General features: G+C 41.7%; 1 protein-coding gene across 3 annotated transcripts in view; it reads right to left on the bottom strand.

The window, feature by feature from the left end:
• TMEM131L (transmembrane 131 like) overlaps positions 1–20894 on the bottom strand; it is a 522596-nt gene extending 501702 nt beyond the window's left edge. For all 3 annotated transcript variants that reach the window (XM_069242819.1, XM_069242836.1, XM_069242829.1), the window contains exons 1-2: positions 20498–20894; positions 5594–5664 (exon numbers count right to left, since the gene is read on the bottom strand). In XM_069242819.1, the coding sequence (XP_069098920.1) occupies positions 5594–5664; positions 20498–20615 (189 nt within the window). In that variant the 5' untranslated portion in view covers positions 20616–20894. The remainder of the gene's footprint in view (positions 1–5593; positions 5665–20497) is intronic.
• Between the last annotated feature and the right edge of the window lie 2811 nt (positions 20895–23705).

Below are 23705 nucleotides of genomic sequence, written 5' to 3'. Positions count from 1 at the left end.
TAGCTATGTCAACAGTCGGAAGCCATCCCCTCCCAGACAGACATCTGAATAATGGCCCGGAGTCGATGGGCAACTGCCACCTTGAGGCGAGGAGAATGGCATAGGTATGCACTGGCTTATACGACAGTAGCAATACGTACATACTCGGACAAGAGTTGAATAAAATGTTGGGGCTAGGACACTTAGGGTACAAAACAATACCAGTCGGTTCAAGAGGCCACAAGAGACAGCATGTGCAGATCCTGTTGACTACTATCATCTTGCCTACAAGGAACCAGAATGTGCTCAATTAATGGTTTTGGTGAGTCTCCTACAATATCTATGATGTTGCGATAAATAAGAAGGTGTTTTGGCAACTACCCATGTACTTTTATGGGTAGTAATTGTTTTCTAGCTTAGAGATTTTTAATTGCATTTGGTTAGGATATAAAGTTATACGTTTTTGAGCAGGATGTAACATAGATAATGATAATACTGTTTTCCAAATTAGAGACGGACAATTAAATCTATGTCTACGTTACAACTGCTTAAAATGACCTAATGATACTGAAAATACCAATGCTGATTCCCCATGTCAGTCTTCCTAAAGCCTAATAACAGCAGTATAGGTGATCATTTGAAATACTTTTTCAGAATGTTTTTTAAGTAATTGGAGTAATTTAATGTTTGGGTCACAGTCTGAGGAATTGAGGAGTTTGGCATAGTTATTTAAAATGAATGCGTTGTTAATATAAATTAAGAACAGTTAACTGACATACAGAGATTTGAATGAGGCATTGACAAGTGATTACACTTTGGAAAAGTCTATATAATAATATTATGTAGAAAATAGTAGCTTCATTTTGAGAAACTACAAAGTAATTGTATAAATTGTCAGGTATTCACTTGTGAGGAAGCAGGTCCTGGATTCCTCGCTGTGATAAAGAATAGTAGGATGTGAGGAATGCACATAATGACTTTCTTTTGGAGATTTAGTTGGGACCAAGAATCATGATGAATTATATATGTTGCATTTCCCATCTTTTGAGACAGTTTTCTTTAAAAAAAGAAAATATCCATGATTGAGAAAGGTCTAAGGAGCGCTGACCTCTTTAGAACAAGGTGTGGGAGATGCAGGCCTGCCAGGCTCAGAACAATCAGTGGTCCCCGAGGCGAACTGGTGTATATGGGGATTACTCACGATACTGTCTGGCAAAGCAATAGAAGGTACGGAAAGCAGGTGAACCAAACTGGACCACAGCAACATAGCTTAACAGGGAGGTTGGGTCTGACATTCTCAATTCATGATCATGACTGTACTGGCTGGTGGAACATCCCTATCCACCGGAGGAGCTAGGAAGCCAGTGCCCACTCCAGGGGGTAAGTCAGAGTAACCCTAGTCTAGTCCATTGGTATGTTGCCAAAGGAAAACAAGGGACTAACTCCCAAAAACCTGTCAAGAATTCTTTGGCCCATGACAACAGAATGTGTAGCGTCAACTAGATGCTTCTTACAATAAGAGGACATCAATCGGTAGCACCTCTGACAGACAGTGGTGCCAAATTAATGGATTTACTAAAAGACTCAACTGCTAAGATGATCAACACAGATCGATGAATATCCACAATGAAGAACTATCCACAAAGGCTGCTGTGATACTCTACAGACCAGAAGGTAGAAACACTACACTTTGTACACCAAACTTATAGTGCAAGATTGCAAGACTTGCCAAGAACGTGAACAGAAGAATGCATCTCCAAAGGGAGACCAAGACCTAGAAAACACCATGAGGGCATTGAGGATACATGTCACGGGTAGTCCACCTATCACTGAGGATGAGAACATCAGGCTGTTGCTCCTACATTTCCCAAAAAATATACTGTTCTAAATGACCCAAAGAGCCAAACAGAGTCAAGATTTTCTGTGCTGCCAACATCTGTGTGCAGCTAGGCAGCCCACTACGAAGCCAAGCTGTAGTCCAAGCATCAGGGGAAATAAGAAACCTGAAAATTAGGCACTGCAAAATTTAATTTTCCCTGGATATAAGCAGGACAACCTACAGGATGAGATAGGATGTACAAGATAATAAAAAAGAAAAAAAATATTTCGTGCTTCCGCCAATTAATGATGCTGTTTCTCTATGATTTCTAGTCAGACTTTGTGTGGTTTAAAGATTATAAGATAAACGTTTGTAGTTCCTTATTCAGACTTCGTGTGGTCAAAGGTGGTAAGACTCATTCACACAGACCAAAGCTGGTTTAAGTTTCCTAAAGTCCAGATGTAGAGAGCGACAAGACCAGGTGCTTGAAGGCTCTGTCACATAAACAATGTGTTTCAAGATAATGTGACTTCACTAGCTCCTAGACGGGCAAGTTAAGAAAAATGTGCTCTTTTCCTTGCTGTAACGGTATGGGTCCTTTTTTTTCTCTGTTCCTCCTTCTCACTTCCACCAACAAGTCCCCTCTCTCTTTACACTTGGAGATGGGGTCCTGTAACATTTACCACTGGACTTGGTATGCACCAGAGTTGTGTCATGGCTTGAATGGGCAACACATTAATTGGTATTGTATAATAAGGACTTCATTACTGTGCAGTAGCTCAATAAAATACTTTTTAACCTAAAACATGCAAGCACAGTAATTCACAGCGATGAGGACTACCTTCAGTTCAGTAACTAACCACTAAATGTTATCCTATAACCGCCACCAATTAAGACTGTTATTAAATACAAGCTCATACAATAAATCCACAGGCACTATTAGGACTAATACAATAACCACAAGTGTTCACAAACGCAAGGAGTAGTCAAACCAGTTTGACTTTAATTAGAAAAACAAACTGGGACAAGTGTTTTGAAAACAACATTGCAGGATTTAGGCAAGTTCCTAATGAAGGTATTATCAGGCAAGAATCAAGGGCAACAGTCAATAGATAAGCAGAAGATACAGGAGGTATTTGTACACATAAGCCTACACTGTAATAGCCATTCCAGAGGTGTGGATTTATCTTCCTGCCCAAAGGAGAAGCCAAGGAGATGGACCACCTTAAAGAACAGTAAACACCGAAAAAAAGTGAAATACTCATTTTGTTATATTATTTGCCACCAACTGGCAAAGGGCTTTATTACGAGGCTCTTGCGGTGGTGGTCAGAACCCCGAAACTGTGGCGGTCACACTGCCAAATTACAACCCTGGAGGGCAGACCCGCCAGAAGACCGCCATTCCCGCAAGGAACATAGTTACCGACAGGGTGACGTTGGTCGGAGTTGTAACCAGCCAGGGCGGCACTGAACTCAGCACTGCATGGCAGATTACAACCCCACTTTCCACCAGTCTTTTCATGGAGTGGACCCTGCCCATCACCAGCAGAATGCGCACTGTCTTTGTCGTTTTGAGGGTGCTGGAGTGCTAGGATATTGCCCTTGGCTCCCTTAAAGGAGCCGTGGCCAATATCCTAGCACTGTTCCCGCTGGTCGCATTACAATGTTGCCACCCAGCCCGGCAAGAACACTGTAATATGCTCGGGGGCATCAGTATAAAGGTGGCGTCCTTCCCACAGCCTTGGCGCTCCGCTTTTAGGAGCGCCAAAGTCGTAATGAGGCCCAAAGACTGTCCATCTTCATGTTTACACCTCACAGCGAGGTACAAACTGAACACTACTATAACCTTTCCATTTAGTTCCAAAGAAGGATGGCTCACTGCTATCCTCTAGATACCCCAAAAAAGAAAAAAAATATATTCCTTCTTATAACGACAAGAACGTAAGCAGGACCCTTATCGCAGGTTGACCATTCCCTTCCAACACTACAGAACAACACAGAGGCTTTAGAGGGCTTGTGGTAACATTCCTATGCAGGTCAGAGGTTCTCATTTCTGTACCAAGTCTAACTTCTAACCTCATGCCTGGATACCTTGTCTAGCCTCAACAATTGCATTGCTATAATCTGTTATTTCATATTGTTGTATGACCACCGGAGTCTGACCTTTGTTGTTCTTTGCATCTGGCAGGCACAGGGCACATTTTATATGACATAGCACACACTAGCCAGATAGCATGATGCTGCAGGCTGATGGCCTGCTAAGGAAAGGGTAACTCACTCCTAGTCTGTACTGGAATATAAAGCATCTGTATGAACTGTTGTCAAAGTACATTATTATTTAAGAGCAGTATTTTGACACAGCACACGTGCAATGTCCTGTTACAATCTGTGCATGAAGCAACATTGCTAGCGTGATGGGCGTCTACATGAGGTTGGTCAACCGTTCTTCCTCCTTTACAAGTTATCATGCAAAATAGTACAGCCAAGATAACATCTGCCTTTGCAGCTCGTGGTAATCATTTGATGTTTTAAAAAAATAAAAAAATTCAACCAAGTAATGTAGTTCTCTGAAAACACTGGAAATAAAATCTTACCAGTGAAAAGACAAAGTGTTCTCACAATAAGCACATTATATTTTATTTTAAACTTGCTTTCCAAGCAGCAGACTGTTTCCATAACAATGCTTCTCTCTGTTAAGACATATACGAGAGGCTACTTTATTGTGAAATCTCTTATTATACAGAAGGACACTAGGAACAGTGTGCCATATATGGCCCACAAGACAAAATACTGAAATCCTTCAATCACTTTACACAAAATCTTTACAACTACCCAACAGTCATCCGTTAGCACATAATTGCAAAACCTTACATTTTGTACAACTGATCCAGTATCTATGTTCCATCTGGGCAATATTTGGGAAGGAAGCATTCTCCTATGCATTTGATAGCACCAGGGGGACTAGAAGATGACAACATACAATTCACAGACCAGCGAGCCATCTCAGAGCCAATGTCGGTCTTAGCAAAGGTCGCTGTCGTTATTTGGTGCAGGTATACGAAAGACAATCTTGCACGAATAAGTACAAGGGACAAGTATTCATGGATACCATTATTCCATCAGGTGCTTGCACAGCTATAAAACTCTAACCCTAACCACTGATGGCCTGATAACCTCTGCTACCGGACACTACTTCATTGAGGATACTCTACTGCTCCAGAGGTTATCATTGTGAAAGGGACAGGAATGACACTACCTGCTACAAACTCTCCAAGTGTCCACTCAAGCATTCAAAGACGACAATATTAAGGGGCATTAAAATACATGGGTCTGGTTTACTAAGCAGTCTTCTAAATGTAAGACCACTTTATCACAAGGGCCTTAAACCAGATAAGGAGGCATGATTTACAAAGGGTTTTTCTTTCTAAGACAGGCTTAAGTCTTTAAGTAAAGCAACATCTAATGTAAATCAAGCCCTACAGTCATAGGGTCGTCTAAACTAAGAAAAAGGGTCTTAAAACCTTCTAAAACGTGGGCAAAGCCATTTTTAAATCAGACCCACTTACCCAGCTTAAAACTGGAAAACAATGAAACTGGTGTAAACTGCTGAGTAAATCTGGCCCTAGTCCCCTGTAAACCGAGAATCCACACATGCTACCTTTGGCCAGACAGCAGTCTGTCTACTCAACAACATAAGCAAACGTCGAAAGATATTCTGGGCTCTGCACTATACATGCATGCAGCTTTTGTTAAACCACCTCTAAAAGTACAATTACTGAAGGAAAATGGCCTTACCTGAGCAGGCAGCATTGCCTCGCCCTCTTCTGCTGGCCACAACTCCACTACACTGGGCAATCGATCCACCACTAGAAAAACAAAGAAATATGCATCTTTTACGTTGCCCAGTTATGGTGAAATAAACGTATATGAATGTTGTAACTGTAGAACATTTATTACACACTCTCTCATCCTCTACCTAAGCTCTGTGGTTACTACTTGTCGAATGTGCACATAGCAGCAAGAAAAGCAAGCAATGGCAAAACTAATAGGGCAGGCGTTAGCAAGCCTGTAGGTTTTTAACTTTTTTGCAGACGTACACAATAGGCATTAAAAGTGTAAAAGTCATAAAAAATAAACATGCTGCCGTCTAAAAGGTGGCATGGATGTGTCTGCAAATAAGAAGAAATGACCTTCACAAAAAGTGTATACAAATATAGAAGTAAATTAGAAATTAAAGTAGTCAATAGCCCGCACTGAACTGGGATACTTTTCAGGTGATGCTCAAATGTGGGAAGCAAAATGCAGACAACACATCTCTTTATGTCTGAAGATGTCATTACAACTCTACAATAATAGCAGAAAACAGTAGTCCTCTGGTTTCCAATTCTAATAACCTGTCACCCTGAAACAGTCTCTCAATCAGTGGAACATTTCAGTTTTCCATTAATCAAAGGAAAGGATTGTGTACCCGCAACTTTGAAAACATTGTTGCAAAAAGTGTTTAAAGATATGCTATCACGACCTGTTGAAGACATTACCTGGCATTTGGACTTTGCTAATTAGTTTTATCACACGTGAATAGCATATTATAATTAAGAGCCAAAGGAGATTTAAACAGGGGTCATTTAACTGTTTAGGACAACTAAATCTAGTTACGAAAAGCAAACGTTGGAGCAGTTGCTCAACTATGGTGTCAAATTCATAAGGCCAAAGAACATGATACACTGGAGGATCTTTGGATACATGTACTTTGACTAGATGAAAGTCAATAATTGGTTCATAGCGACTAGTAGTAAAGACTGGTAAGGTTGATGGCCAAGTGGTTTGTAAGTGTCACCAGAACCCCAAGAGGCCAATGTAAGCACTTTACATCAACAGCACATTGCAATGGTGAAAGCCACATAATTATGGATTTACTTCATCATATGTCATAATTTGCTTATTTCAAACAAGTTGTTAGCTCAAACTGATGAAAAGAATACGCCTGAGAATGTGCTGCATATTTTTATGTCACATAACTTAGCCACATAATTAAGAGAACATTTCTGTATAATTCCAGTTGCACGGACACCAAAAAAAAACAACAAAAAAAACAGGGTGTTTGGAAAATGCCATGATGGAGGACACCCACAGCTTACAGGTAATCACGAAATATTTACCAGAATTCACAGTTCTCTGTGAAAGATGGGTATTTTGTGCAATAAAAGAACCCAAACGCTGTAAATTAAATACATATATAACAAAAAATACGTAAACAAAAAGCGAGCTTTCAGAGCAATAGACACTAAAAAACTAGGAGGAAAAAGTCTGCATCTCCTCAAACAGCGAAGTCCAATTAAAAAAGCAGCCTAATTACTTGATATTGATAGAAATGTAGTCCCAATCCATGAATCACGACACCAGGATTTCAAGGACCAAGGTAGATTAGATTCACATCACCAAACAAGTACTCTGCGTGGGAAACAAGAGTGAACATGAGACCAATGAACTGGTCCTGGAGAGTACCAAGATGAACTGGAATCTCTGGTTCCGCCTTGTTTAGAAGTAGCACAAAAGAGTATAGGTCAGAGAAGCCAAAGGAGGCTGGAGTGAAACTGAACTAAGGAGTAAATATCTCATCAGTGGTAGGGTCCCATGCACTCCCTTCATTTGAAGGCTGGTCAAGGTACATGTGGTCAATACTTCTGGACATGTACCTTTAAGAGTACAAGGTCGCAGAAATGTGACGATTGGCAAGGATTAGAGCAACTCCAAGAAGGACAGCTGGTAATTATGTATCCTAATACCACCCAGAGGCAATTAGTATTGACAAAACACTGACATTGCTCTGAATGCCAGTATCCAATTACCACGGTGAGAGGCCTTCCGGACTGAAACCAAGGAACTACAGATAACATGAACTTTAAAAGCCGGAACCCCCTCTGTGGAAAGCAATTATAACATGGTAAGTACTAGAATTGGAAAACTAACAACAGTGCACAACACAGCCACTGCTCTGAGTTAAACAGCCACAAGATTTGGGAAGGAAGAGTGAAATTAAACTGCAAAATTCCCCAATACAGGACCTTAATAATAATTGTATTGCTAACAGGGTGTGCCCAAGATTCCAGAATAATTAACCTGCTCTCATGCTAACACCAACAATTTGATTTAGATCTGGCTTAATTACAGGCATCAGTACTGAATAGGCCACATGATAACAAAATAGAGATGTAAAATGCATATGTTTATTATCAATGGCATAATGTTAAAATGTTTAAATCTCTGCGCTGAAACCCGGTGACAAGATTAGGGTCAAAAGGATGTTAGTGTCAAACCAGTAGCCTGTTCATGCTGGTTCAAGAGTATGATTATATTTTTGATGAAAAAAGTCTTTGACACAAGTCTTCGGAGTTACACCCTATTGAGGATGCTCAAAAAGGAATTTAACGTTTTTCAAGTAAAATCACTCCTAGATTATCTAATCGTGATAAACACAGCTAAAGAGTTTCAGACTTGCATGACAAATTTGTTGAAACAATTAAAATTCGCAGTTGAGAAATTAAAAAAGGGCTAGGGATACTAACTCTTGTCTTTGGATTTGGTATCTAAGCTTTTTGAGACGGGGAAGGACAAGAAAATATTGTTCCTTCAGTTTCAACAGCATGATGTTTCATAGGCATCAAAAGTTCTGATGCTAGCCACAAGAGGTCCTCAAACAATGGCAATAGGTGAAGATAGCTCACTGGTGTAGTTTAGATTAACAAGAGGGAGATAAAATGCAGAGCCCCAGCATGTGGAATACTGTCTTGATCCGTGACGAGGCAATACAAATGCTTTATATTGCTCAGTAAAGTTACACACTTGAGGAAGCAGGAAATGCAAAAGATTAGAAGAAAATTGCTATCCTTGGGAAAGGAGTTGTAGGTTTGATAACCCACCAGCCTTTGATGCAATGATAAAATTAATATGCTTTCTGGCTTGATCCAATCAGAAACGCTCTGAATGTGGATTATGAGGTTTGGAGTGGGCCTCTTATATACTACTTGACTATTGCCACCGTACCTCTATGTGAGTGAATGCAGAATAGTCTAATTAGTAGCGGCACAACTGTCTTGTCAAATGGAACAGTTTTGTGCGGGATCACCGACCCCCTAATGGGCTTGACACACTTGTTCCATTAACATTCTGAAGATTTATGCATGAGGAGTTGAGCTCTATTCAGCACACACTAAAATGCTGCTTTACACTGTCTACTTTAACACCAATTTTGGAATATATGACTTTTGGCTATCTGTACCTTATTACATTGTTAGTTTCATGTGTTCAATAAGAAAACAAATGAACATCCAACCTGTGCACAGAAATGTTTACCAAGTGAATTCAATAAGGATCGAGACATTTTTGGCCCTCAAATATTTTTAAGCTACACATAGATGTGCAAACAAAATTTGCAATTTGGACCTTTAATTATTTTGGTTCACTTTAAGGTATGTAAATGGTGTCTCCCAAAATTCAGGCACTGACATCTGCCACAATGGCACAGAGATTTGCTATGTTACTGAAGTTCTTATTTCCAATCTTAAATTTCACCAAAGATATTTGAGATATCAATTTATTTGTATTGCAATGAATTGGGAGGTATTATTGTTATCTGAACGCTCCAGTATATTTTCCCCAACTGCTAAGTCAGAATTGTGCTTAAGGGTTTTATGTTTCCTTAACACATTAGCCATCTATTTTATCACACTATATTCATGATGCATAATAATCCTCCAGGTCAAAATTCAAAACCTTACTAATCAGAACTCGTTCATGTGTCACCTAAACAACACCCTAGCTCTATGTGTGCCACCCAATCATGTTTTGATCATGCCAACTGGAATCAAGACTACCGCAGCCATCAAATACTAAACCTAAACAGACAACATGTATGACCTTCTATCAGCCCCAAAGCTAAATCAAAGGACCTATTATCTAGCAATCAAAATTCAGATTGTGTGGTCAGAGGAAAACTGGCTTCTCTCCACATGAATTCCTTCCTTTAAAAATCCTGCATTGGTGGGAGCTTGTCTTTGTAGACAAAAGACTCTGGGATAAGCTCAACAGAAAATATATATCACTAGATGTTACCTACAATTCATGAAAGCAGTGAAGACCTGAATATTACTTCATTTGTCTTCAAGATAAAATTGAACTAGGTTTGTGTAAGTAATCTGCAATTATCTCTCTCCCACTCTTTCCGCATCTGACCTCATACTTAAGACACTGCTGTCTGCAACTGTGACAAGTTTGAGTGAAGCTCCTAGCATCACGCATCGCATAAAAATATTTCCCCTAGGTCATGCCTCAACCAATACTTCAGCTATGCACAACAAGCAGAGCAGCTACTTACTAACCACCATGAACAGCTCTATGGGGCAGAAAGGAACTGTACAAATGTTATGATAAAAAAAATGAATGCATCGACCAACCTACACTAATTTGCTGTATTAGTCTCAATGAGTCTGGTTAATGTTGGCATCTCTCGGGACTCACAATATATTTTAATGCTTTTAAGAAAAGAAAAACACACCAACCTTAACTTTAAGACACAAACACTGTCCTTAATATTTGCATGATGTGGCTTAGTTGTCCAGTCTGTTGAACTGGTTCAGAGATAAGTAAATTTGCTAATCTTAAAAAAATGCTTTGTCCTTCTGCCCAGTAGCTACCACTGAGTTCCAATGGGAGTGGAAATCATGCACAAAACACCTTCGGGATATGTGTTTGTTTGCCCTCTGGAGGCACCCCAAGTCTGTTGAGAAACTAACTATTGGAGTTTACTTATGGTGCCACACAATTCACATACGCAGTGGGAGCGCATTGTACAAGCAGAACCTGCAGCTTACAAAAAAAAAAAAAACATTGCATGTGATTCCCTGTGCACTATAGAGACAAACAAGAGTTTTTTTGTTTAACCCGGCACACTAGATACCAGAGAAAAATATATATATATATTTGTTAATAATATGAATGCCTGTTCGACACTGGAAAGGCCACAAAACATAAAGGGTAGCTGGGACAGGCCTGATGAAGCCTTAAATAAGGCTAGAAAATGCCAAAACGTGTTGACATGTTTATGAGGACAATGCTTTCATTATTTTCAAATAAAACAAGATAAAGTTCACATCTCGGCCGAAAGGAACTTGTGCCTCTAAAGCCCTGCGAGCTTAAAATTGGAGCAATAATTAAGTCACTTACTCAATGAATTTGGATTTCGATTTTTTAATAAGAAGCAGTGAATTACACCAACGTGGGGATTGACAAGTACAATGGAGTGTTAATGCATCAAATAAAATAAGGAAATGCCTAAATGGCTTATACTTGTCTTACATATACACAGCAATATAACTGAACTAGCAAACATAAATCATGTGCTAACCGACTAGCTGCAAATCAGAAGCCTTTTAAGGATGATTTTTTTTGTTCCCTTGGAGAGTTTTAGTCTTTTCCAGAGGCCACCATTATTCACCGTTTGTGCCCTTGCAATCGGTGTTGTTGATATGCCAGACTTCACTCAAATAGGTTGCTCTTTGGTATCTTTTAGCCAGTGGCATTGTACAACTCTTACAGGAAGTATCTACAGTCTTGAAAGCAGGAACCACCTAAGTCAGTTTTGTATGATGTTTAGAGATCTTGCATGTGTACCATATTTGAGAATTTTGAAGCTCCCATCTTTGTTACTCTCATATAGTTTTAAATAGCCTAGTGTAATAAATGTTGCGCTTATACTAGGCTTCAGCTATCAGAATTTTACTTTCCATCTTCACCATCGTTGATTTCAATCTTAGCACTGTCTCATTATTGTTTTATCTCTGCCATGATTCTAGTGATCTCTGTTGTATAGGTCTTGCCGGCAACAGTGCATGCACTCTTGCTTGCAAAAGTTATTGTATATAACAAAGGATTTGCAGCCCACCCACTGGTAAACACTTGTTGGCTTCGTTGTCCCTGTTATTTGCTTCTTTCTAAATGGCCAGCGTGTGCTGGCTTGACTTCCTCTTCTTTCGACTAAAGCATGGACCAAGTACTGATTGCTTCAGCTTGATTGCTGTCCTTTTTTTGACAGCACTGTGATTGGGATACTCCTTCTATATTTTTCTTCTTCCCTGTAGTTCTTGTTGAACCTCTTGCCATTTATAGCTATGTTTTACTGTGCCACACACAATTCAAAGCAGCTAGTTTACTCCTTTGAAATGGATGTTTATTGTGAAAACAGATGTTATCTGCTTTTATTGTGACAGTAGATGTTATCTGCTTTCAGATGCATTTTCACTAAGACATGGACACAATTGCTTTTATTATGTCATATGATTTTTTGCCAAATATTTTTTTTTCACGCATTGGGAGATTAACTGATTTACTCAGAATTATAGGGGTGTTTGGCCAAGACCTAACAAACATTGGCAAAGCACTAGGTCACGCCTTTGTGACTTGACTCTGCCATGGCCTTTTGTTCATGCTGTACACCATGGGCACTGCTGCCTTTGGCACTGATTTGCAGCCATGCTGTATAGCAGCATCGCTGCTATACAGCATTGCTGCTATACAGCATGGCAAAAAAAAGGAATAATGCATCCAGTGCTGAAGTACTTTGAATTTTTAAAAAAAAAAAAAAAAAAAAAAAAAATAAGGAGCATTAGTCCTGGCTTTGCCATAGCGCGTCCTTAAATTTGATTTACCCACACTGCAAAGCAAGTTAGCCAACTCCACAGGACACTCTTTACAACATAGTTTCAGGGAGGATTAAAAGACACTGGTCTGGTCAAGAGTAACATGATTTTGAAACAAAAGACACTTGCAAAGAGAAAAACTTTTTGAATAGGGTCACCCAACACCACTAACATATACTTGCAGCCTAAGGTTTCTCTCTCATGTATGTATGTGGTATTTCTTTAGTGCAATCCTACTCAAAATGTAGCAGAATGCTACACTAAGTCAAAGACAGGCATATTGGCAAACTTGTATGCCCAACCGCGAGCAACATGGCAATCACAAATCAAGCATTTGCATGCAAGTGGTCTCGCATTTGCTCGAGTTAGCGCTATTAGCGTTGTAAACTCCCAACCGGACTTTTCTTGCCACATAAAATGAAAGGAAAAGAATGAGCGCGATTGTGATATGTAAAACCCAGCACGATCGTGCTGAAATTGACAACCAAAAAAAAAGAGCACGTTTGAGCTATGTGAAACCCAGCACGATCGTGCTGCATGGAAAATAAAAAGATAAAGTAGTGCAGAAACAAGGCTGAAAACATGGAGTCTTGTATGTTTTCAGTAGTTGGCTGGTGCGCTCGAGGAGGGCTAAACACCGGAAAAGGCATGACGTATGCATGCCTTTCACTAATTAAATCAAGTGGATTTTAAAAAGGCAAGCCTACGAACCAATGAAAGTGACAGCTGTGACATTATTAAAATCGCAAAAAGAGATTACAACAGGGACTGAGTGCTTATGCGCTTGGCCCTAAAAAGTGATCAGATCCAAAAACTGCATGACAATACTGACTTTAATACCCTGGAAATTATCTTTCCCATGAGCATGCGCATTATGCCTTGCAGGAAACAAGTATTACAGTTTGCAATCTCCATAAAAAAAATAACTACTTATTCCCTGAAAACATTGAGGCATTGAACGCAGCTTTTTGTGAACTCTTGAAAGTAAACATATGTTTCAACATCACATATGAAAAGACAATCTCAGTCTCTGGAAACTAACAGAATCTTGTAAATTGCACATCATCATACATGACAGCGAGAAGATCATACTGCAGTCCACACATATTAGCCTTTGCTAATCTATGACACTATTCAGCTCTAATCGGGAACACAAGAATCCAAGAAAAGCTCCATATATCACTGTCTACCCAACCCTCAACACTCCTCTTCCCACACTGATTATCCACTCTCCTTCAGTCAAGCCCCAGACCTCCGCTTTCTTGCCATTCACACATCTCACCTACATGGGTGATTTCTTCTCCAAGCCACCAGCATATTCTCTGACACATGAACTACCACACACTTAAGTGAACCATTGAAATCTCTATGAATGAATCTACCAATCCAACGCTTTCAAAGGAGGTATAAACATCAACCGTAGATCAGCATGCTACATTAACCTCACCATCCCCAAGAGTAAAAAAAGCACTGCCAAAGCTAATAGGTCCTACTGGTTTTACCAATGTTTTGAACCATGCTGAATAGCATTGCATGTGCAGCATGATTTTAAAAAATTGCTGCACAGCCACTGTCAGTTTATAGGTGTGTGTATACATTCAAAACACATGCAAGCTCCTACAAAATGAATGATTCTGGCTATCTTTGGGGACCAATGCAAGATGGATACGTAAAGGAAATGACAGCATGAAAGAGCTAAAAAATATATATATATATATATATATATATATATATATATATATTTTACAATAATAATAATAAAAAGGTTGAATGGGCTGTGGGGTGGGGGAGATGCAACAAGGTGGGCCGAGGGAGTGGCCATAGGAGTGAAAAGGAGGAACGTGGACTTTTAGGGGTGGAAGAGCACCAAGAGAAAAGAGTGCAACACAAGTGCCGGGGGGGGGGGGGGGGTCAGAGAAGCACATGGGCAAGAGAGATTAACATGAAGGGAAGATAAAAGCACACAGGAGAAATAGCTGGTAAATACATGCACTCTCATGGAGTGCTTAACGAAGAAGAGAAAAGTAGCTCCCTAAAAGCAAACAGCGGAAGCACAGAAGTCACCCACTCCAAGAGATGGTAAAGAGGCAATGCTCCATGGGAGGGCCTATCATAAGATCAATAAGTTGGGACACAAATAAGAAACAGGAAAATGAAAGACAGTAAGATCAGCCAATGGAACGAATTGGGTGGGCCGCAAGTCCTACATATTCTTGGTAAGCCCACAGTATGCCGTTCGCAACCAAATACCTTGCGCTCTCTGGTGCTCGCGACCTAAAAAACAAGCTACATTACTAAAGTTAAGTCAACTAAAATGAACCTAAAAAATTGCTGATCTGCAGTTTCAAACTCCACTGCTTGTTCAACCTGCCACTCAGATAACTCTACCTCCTCATTCTGACTGGTCTGAGAAATAGATAAATCAAGCATTACAACCCATAACAGACGCTATGCTGTTGAGTGGATAGGACATACTACACAAGGACATGCCTGCAAAGACAGCCATGGAAACTGTGCTCATCCTAAAACAACAACTAATAATCTCCTCACTGTGGTCTTTAAATCATCATTACTGCGACTTTAAGGCATATAAAAAACAAATCAGTCTGCTGCTAGGGGGTCTATATAGAACCTACATCAGATTGTACACAATCCCACACACATCGCTGGTCACATCCTAGATGTCATTTTTGCTAAGCCTGAACTCGTTACTATTCATAGCATCACACCAACCACCTGGTCAGACCACCATCTGATAACTTTCCGACAGACAACTCCACAAATCAACACACCCCACAACCACTTACATACATACACCTATCGACCATGGAGCAAACTCAATTTGGATCACTTAGAAACACAACTAACAGCAAACACAGATCTAGATACAATCAAATCTGTACCAAAACTTTATGAGTGGCTACAGGAAGCTTTTGATGTCCTAATACCACTCAGAAAAACTAAACATGACAAAAGAAAACCAACACCTTGGAGAAACACAGAACTTAAAAAGATAAAGCAACAAATCAGAAAGTTGCAGCGGACCTGGCTCAAAACAAACAACAGTCAAGACAAACTGCAGCTACACAAACTTAACAGGATATACAAATCATCAATTAAAAAAGCTAAAAAAAGATACTACTCAGACCGAATTCTAAATGCTCAATCCACAATGAATTTCGAAAACCCACATGCATGGAAGGAAGTCATCCCACCACTCAAGATTTCACAAACAAATTGGCAACTCACTACACAACCAAGGCAGACACATTGGACTCCTATTTAAAACAGAAGAAAAACATCAGCACCAACCCCTTTACTAAAATACCCTTTAAGAATAAACCATCCCAACCTCTACAGTCTTTCAAACAAATATCCCAGGATGAATTTATGGTTTTGGTCAAAGCAAGCAGACCTTCTGGTTGCCCTTCTGACCCTTGCCCACCACAAATCTTTAAGAACATCCTGCTATCTACTTCTGCTGCCACACCTGTAAGAAGAATCATCAACAACTCTTTAACTTCAGGAACTTTTCCTACAGACCTGAAAAAGGCATACATACGACCATTATTAAAGAAAACAAACCTAGACCCGCAAGACCCCAACAACTACAGACCTATCACAAATGGACCTTTCCTGAGCAAATTGATAGAAAGAGCAGCATTCGCCCAGATGTCACAATTCATTGAAGACAATTCTATACTTTCAAACTTCAAAACTGGATTCCGCCCATGAAGAAGCACTGAATCGACACTCATGGCAATCTGGGACGATCTTAAAAACACAGTCGACTGAAATGGAGTTGCTGCACTACTTCTCTTGGACCTCTCAGCTGCCTTTGATACGGTTGACCATGACACCCTAACTCAAAGACTCCACGAAGCCGGCATACAAGGGATTGCTCTCGACTGGATTACTTCCTATCTCCAAAAAAGAGCGAATATCATCCACTCGCCCCCCTTCTCGTCCGAACCCTACCTCACAAAAACAGGGGTCCCCCAAGGGTCAATCATCTCACCTTTGCTTTTTAACATCTACAGGATATCTTTACCAGAACTGATCAATGATTTCCATCTCACATGCTACAACTATGCAGATGACACACAGATACTCCTTCAATTAGAAGACCCCAAAAACATTGAAAACTCACAAATCTTCAGTTGCCTCAGAGCCGTTGATCAGTGGATGACCTGGAGCCATCTCAAACTAAATACCTCCAAAACAGAAATACTCATATGTGGTGACTGGAAAAATTATGACCCTCTGTGCGTCTGGCCTGAAGATCTCGGACCACCTCCTCAATTATCCAAGGAAGTGAAAAACCTAGGAATCACCATGGATTCCAAGCTAACTATGAATACCCAAGTAGACAAATTAGCACGCACAAGCTTCATCACCTTAAAGACTTTACGACGCATCTTCCCCCACCTCGGATTTCCACACAAGGTGCAAGCTACTATCTCACTTGTATTATCCAAACTGGATTATGCCAATAGCCTCTACCATGGATCATGTATCTATTCATCTATCTGTTATGAAAAAACTACAACGTATCCAGAATTCCGCAGCCAGGCTACTACTACATATAAAGCCGCAAGCCCACATCTCCCCTGCCTTGAGAGCACTACACTGGTTACCCGTTGCCAGAAGATGCACTTTCAAGCTGCTTTGTATCACCCACAAAGCTATACATGGAACAGGACCGCTTTTTATCAGAAAGAAAATTACCAAATACATCCAACAAAGAACACTCCGCTCAAGACTGGCACCCCGCCTTAGAACACCACCATACAAGAAAAAGACTGTAGGTGGTACATCCTTCTCCGTCCAAGCAGCCAAAATTTGGAATTCATTACCCCCAACTATAAGAGCCACAGATAACTTTCTTGTTTTCAGAAAACTACTCAAGAGTTGGCTCTTTCCTTCATAACCACCTTTTTCAAACAACTATGAACTGCATATGCGGATAAATATTTTTTCAGATTATATGTATATTTCTATTTATTTATAGTTTTCTTTGGAAAATATGTATTGCTACTGTCATAACAATAAAATACACACACACTCTTTTAAACCTGACTAAGTATTTTTTACCCATGATTCTAACTATGTATTGTATGTGCATATGTGTGTGTATTCATGTGTGTGTGTATAAATATATATATATATATATCTATATATGTGTATGTATGTGTATATGTTGTTTCTGTGCTTGGCATGTTTGTGGATCATTGCATGGCTCCTGGTTTTTGGGTTGTTATACTAGATATCTATGAATTTCTGCTCTCATTTTTCATCACTCTTATGTCATGTCTCTATCAAACTATCCTCCATTCTCACTCTGACTCATCCCAAATCCCTTCAACCACTTTCATCTCCTAAATATCTCTGCCTAAACTCTTCCCTCTACCTCCACATCTAACTCACCAAACCTCACTCTACCTCTGTGACCTCCCACACAACCCTACTAAATTCTCCTGCATTCATCTCACCCTGCTACTATGCTCTCCCTAACCCTTCCACATACTCTTCCCCCCTCCGCCCCCCTTTATTCATCCCAAGCCTTTGGATTGAGTAAATGAAGGATATACTTCCAATTAACACTTCTGGATTTCTTTCCTCTTCCACCCCTCCATTACTCCAGTCAATCTAACTAACAAACTCTCATATCCGCGGCTCAAATTAACTCATAATAATACTAAAACTGTACTCATTATTAAATGATACTAATCCATCACTAATTCTTGTTGGGTTCCGGAGTAGGGTGCTACTCATCGAAAAGTGCTTCGACGCCTCGTCAGGGGTAGTAAGCGCTATATAAATACGATTACAATACAATACAATATATACTCTATGATTAAAACTTGAAATGGAGGATTGGTGCTTTGAATTGGAGACTATGAACGTCTGACTCTAGAAATACAGGATGTCTTAAATTTGGAACGGAAGGCATATGTCTTGAAGTTGAGATGATGCTGAATCAAAGACCACAGTAAGGAGATTATTAGCTAACTATGAACGTCACTTGTCTCTATACATACACCTTTAGAAATGAATTACTGTTGATCTTGTCGTCAAAGTGAAACACCAGTGTAGGATTCTGATATCAGATGGGCCCAGTTTTTATAACTGTATAGAGTAAGCGAGAATGAATAAAACCAACCATGATAAAAAATTAAACTAGAATTTATTAAGAATGTTCATATTATATGAAGAATGATTGGGATGTAATAGCTCCCACCTAAAACAAAATGGTACTAATTTATATATGTGTGCTAAGTTTACTCCACTGTATGTATGGTGTTTCTTCTGTGTGTGAAAGGAACGTTTTGTGTTTACAGCCCCCTTAAAGCTTGCAAACAGCAGCATGTAAGAGAAGGTATTGGTACACTAATGTAACTTGACTAAGCAAGCAAAAAAGTACCCTGTGTAGCGAATACAGAGCTAGCGGTTAAGCACACTACATAAACAGACAAGCATTGGCAAGGCCTATAGGGCTGGCGTTGGCTGCAAGCTATTTCAGTTTGTCAATGCTTAGGTTATTTCACTGTTTTATGTAAAACTCTATTAGTGCGGCAGCTGCCAGGCCATCATCAACATAAATTAAAAACTAGCTAAAACCTCAAAAAGCACATATCGCTATAGTAGTTCCTGGCACTGAAACAAGTTTCTTTATGTGTGGGAGTGTTATTTGTGAAGAAGCAGAATGCTGCCTTTTGCCCCAAGCTATATGCACTAGTGGGCAGACCAATAGGCGAAGACGGCTGACTGCAAGAATATACATTTATTTGTAGTAATGAAACCCACAACTTCCGCCTAGCTGAAGCTGCCCGAGTACATTATAACAATATTAAAATCAGAAGTTCTTGATTACTGCTAGGCCTCACAAAAAAAGAAATACAGATACTGGTCAATATAACGAAGATAAAAGGGCTTCCACCACCAGGAGGAAGTACTGTGGAGAGGTATCTGCACCTGCATACGAAATAACTACAGAGGGGTCTGGTCACTGTGTACCAAGATGGAATGTAATGAAGTCACTTTACAGTGAGTCAAAACAAAGCAGGCAAAATGGCACTTCACATGTGGCAATGCAAAGCAAGCAACTGCGAGTCCTGCGCGAGGTGGAAACACGACACAAACAGGTGAAGACAACGTGACACAGGCGGCTAAGTGCTTTGCAAAAGTGGATGATGAGATGCGAGGTAGCTACATCAATGACAGTTGGTATAAAATTACAGTAAAACAATGTAGGGTGTAACGCTGGTACCCGGACACCCTGCTCATCAATAGTAACAAAAAATATGCACTAGAAAACATCACAGGAAGAGCCATTAAAAACACGTGTAACCGGACTTCTTGCAGCTTTGAACCCTGAAAAAATAGCTAATACCAAGTAACCTGGTAGTGCACACTCCAAACAGAGATTTAAAAATGGTGCAAGGAGCACTGAATATGCCACAGATAATCGGACACCATGTACACGGAGGAAGGACAATGGGGGTGCTAGACACCTTATGAAAGGGGCACAATAACGTGCGCAGTTGGACACACTGAGTAGGGGTAGAACAATGCCTAAAGGCGGGCACCCATTGTCTCTGCCTCCTGCCTTCTCCAAAGAACGCAGGCGCACACGGGGTGCCCAGAAGAAGCACATGGGCTGGAAAACACGCGCACGCGGACGTTGTCTGCCATGGAATCCGTGGGTGCCCTAGCTCACTGTGTTGTTTTAGCTTCACTCCAGCGCACACCCACTCACATACATATAAAACAGCGGCGCTCCTCTCCCTTCAACAACTCTCCGCATGCACCGCTGCCACGAGAGTAAAAAAGCTGCATATTCCTCACCCCCCAAATTCCTGTATACCACTCACTTCCCTCCCGGACTTTTGGGCCCCGTAACCCCTGCACGGTCTCGGATGGCAACAAGCTCTTTGTTGAGCCAGTCTCTGTAGTTGCTTCATGCACAGTGACAGCGTTCCCGCCCCTGTCCCCGCGCTCTGACCTTGCTGCTGCGCCCCGGTTTGTCGGAGCCCGTGCAGGAGCTGGAGGGCGCCCAGCAGCAGGAGGTTGGTGGCTGCGTGGCCGTGGCGGGAGCTGCCCTGCTCCAGCCGCCCCGCCATGCTGCTGCTCCCCCTCCTCCTCCCTCGTAGGCTCTTCTTCTTCTCAGCCGCGTCTTCAGCTTCCTCAGCTGGCCCCCTGTCTCCTCGCGGGCAGCTGCCTGTATGCTGGCTTCAGATAGCGAAGGAGGGCGGGGACGCTCCCGCCTGGACGCTGGGTGGAGGAAGCCCTGACACACACACACAATGAGATTGCGGCCTGCTGCTGCTGCCGCCGCCGCCGCTGGGCCCCGCCCGTCTGTTTGCTGCTGCTGCTGCAAGGCGTGTGCGGAGAGAGGCACTGCCCACCCACGGCAACGCTGCCTCTCCCTCCTTCCCCAGCACGGGCAGAGTAGGAGGAGACTGTGTGGGCATGACACAGAGAGGGCACAATAAAAAAAGGGACGCTTTCCCAGGTGCTGTCTCACACACCCACTCTGTATTTTGATTTACTGCTTTATTTTTCCCAGTGCAACATTAGGACACACTTGTTTATGGGCTGTCAGCGCGAGCCACGCGAACGTCCACATTAATGTTCCTGTTACGTCCCTAATTACTTAAGTTGCTGTTAAATAATTATCGTTATAGCATCTTTGTGAGAAGAGCGTCGTATCGTGAGCTGTGATCTCTCACGGGGAGAGATGATTTTGACAACAGTCTGTAATTAATATTTCACGGTATTCTCTAGATAATGAAGATACATTGCCTTGAACCGTTTGGTACATGGTTTGTAAGCGGCCGCACTTTCTGAAATGCCTTTCCGAAATATCATTTGTTTCACATTCTAATTTATGTGCTGCGCACTGTCTTAATGATTTAGTAGACTGTCCTGTTTCCAGTGTTTACGTTTTGTGGTATTCAGTGCTCTTTTCTCAGTGTTTTCCATACACTTTGAAATCGGTGTTTATTAATCTGACTATACCCAAAATAGACAAGAACTGTAATTTATCATTTTACAAAACATGTTTTTTTCAGTGTTAGAGCACATACTTAATAAACAATTTGCTGAACACATGGGGGGGGGGGGCATTCATCTACTCTTTGACTGACAAAACACCTCTTACTACCTGTTATGTTTGCACCTAGGGATATACTAAGTGAGAGGGGTGTCATTTCACAGCGTGTGATGCAACACGTTTGAGTGTTCACCCTGCAAACAGAGGGGCGTTTGGTTTAGCCCCTGAGGTCAGAAATGTTAATAAAAGGGCTGGTTGGCTGGGCGCCAACAGGAGAGGAGCCAAGCCGTAAAGTAAAGGTGTGTCCATGTGATTTATTTACTTGGACCGTAGAACAACTGTATGGGGTCCGGCACGAAGCTGGTACTGCCGGCAACCCAACAAACTGGCGACGAGGCTGAGCTGACCCACTCTGCGTGCTGAACTTCGCTGCTGGCTGTGTGCACCGCCAACACGCACCGAGAGCCAAGCGCATGTACAATCGAGCGGCTCGAGAGATGAAGGCTCGCGATCGTAGCCTTGTATCGGAGCGCTGAAATCAAGCACTGTAACAAGGCATTCACACAAGTGACGGCGCGGACCCGGAAGAAAGAGTCACCCCCCCCTACCGGTGCCTGGTGATCGGCCGGCAAGTCCTCATCTCTGAGGAAAACAGAAGGGAGTGGCCCGCGTGTTTGGAGCGCGAGGCCCCGGGAAGTAACAGCTGGTCCCAGCACAGTAAGCAACGGCAGCATCCAGAGGAGAGGATCCCCTGGGGGGTTGAGTGAGAGCGGCGGCCCCGCCCAAAAAAAGAAAAGTAAAGAAAGAAAGCATAAGGGCAAAGAAAAAAACAAAGGGACAATGCAAAGGAAGGAGAATAAAAAACCCCATTACAGTTCAAGCAAAGATAATTACAAGCTATAGCACAAGCTAACAAAAAAAACAACAACAAACGGTACACATATATATCCAATAAATAAATAAAGAGTGGAAAATAACAATATGGCAACATTTCCAGTATTAGAGCCTTTTGTCATGGAGGGGCCACCATCAGCGCAAGCCGCCAAATGGAAATCATGGGTGGAACATCTAGAGAACTATTTTGCAGCCGTCTCATTGGACCTGGATTGACAAAGACTGATGCTTCTTCACATGGGGGGAGCGATGCTCCACAGAATCAGCAAAACAGTGGCGGAAGAAGGACCCCCATTCACGTACCGAACTCTAAAAAAGGCAATAACGGCGTACTTCGAACCTATGGCAAATCCTGACTAGGAGCGATTCCTCCTGTGACAAGCCAGAGAGCAACCAGATGAGTCGGTAGACACCTACTATGCAAGATTAAAGGAACTAGCTAGCACATGCACATTGCCGGATCCTGATGACAAAATAAGAGCGCAATTTATTCAAGGATGCCACTCGACAAAACTAAGAGAACACATCCTACAGATCCCAGGTATGACAATGGCCGACATGCTGACTACGGGCATGTCGAAGGAATTGTCCAGAGTGAGAGCAGCGCATATGGAATCGGCGCTCGCACAAACCATCAAAACAGAACCGGTAAATGTCGTCGCCTCAGGAATCACGACAAGAAGAAAAGGCAAGACAAAGTCGGCCAGTGCCCACCGATCCTGTTACATGTGTGGAGGAATATTCCCACATCAAGGCAAGTGCCCGGCCTTGGGGAAACAGTGTACAAACTGTCAAAAATGTAATCATTTTGCAAAGGTCTGCCGTTCCAACTCCAGAGCAAAAGGAGACAAACAAAAGACGAGTCAAGGAGCAAAGGCAATCCAACCACCAGATCTAATTCCCGACATGGATGACGACGATGAGCCAGAAGGGACTGTGTACATAATTCACACCACCGAACCAGGTAGTCGGAGCCGGAAGAAAATCCCTAAATGTAAAGTGAAAGTAGCAGGACACCAAGTAACAGCCCTAATTGACACGGGGGCTTCAATCAACATATTGGCGCAATCCGCCCTAGACCAAATGCCACATTATCCACCTCTCCGCCACACGACAGTACAAGTGTTTGCTTTTGGATCAACAAAACCTCTCCCAATGGCAGGAGTCTTCGTGACAGACATCACTCATGAGGACATAACCGTGCAAGCCAAAGTGTATGTCACCAAGATAGGAACGGGGATGTTACTCAGCTGCCGTACTGCTG

Source organism: Pleurodeles waltl, chromosome 1_2, assembly GCF_031143425.1.
Source record: "Pleurodeles waltl isolate 20211129_DDA chromosome 1_2, aPleWal1.hap1.20221129, whole genome shotgun sequence".
In the NCBI taxonomy this organism is placed as follows: Eukaryota; Metazoa; Chordata; class Amphibia; order Caudata; family Salamandridae; genus Pleurodeles; species Pleurodeles waltl.
This window is presented reverse-complemented; position numbering and strand designations above follow the sequence as displayed.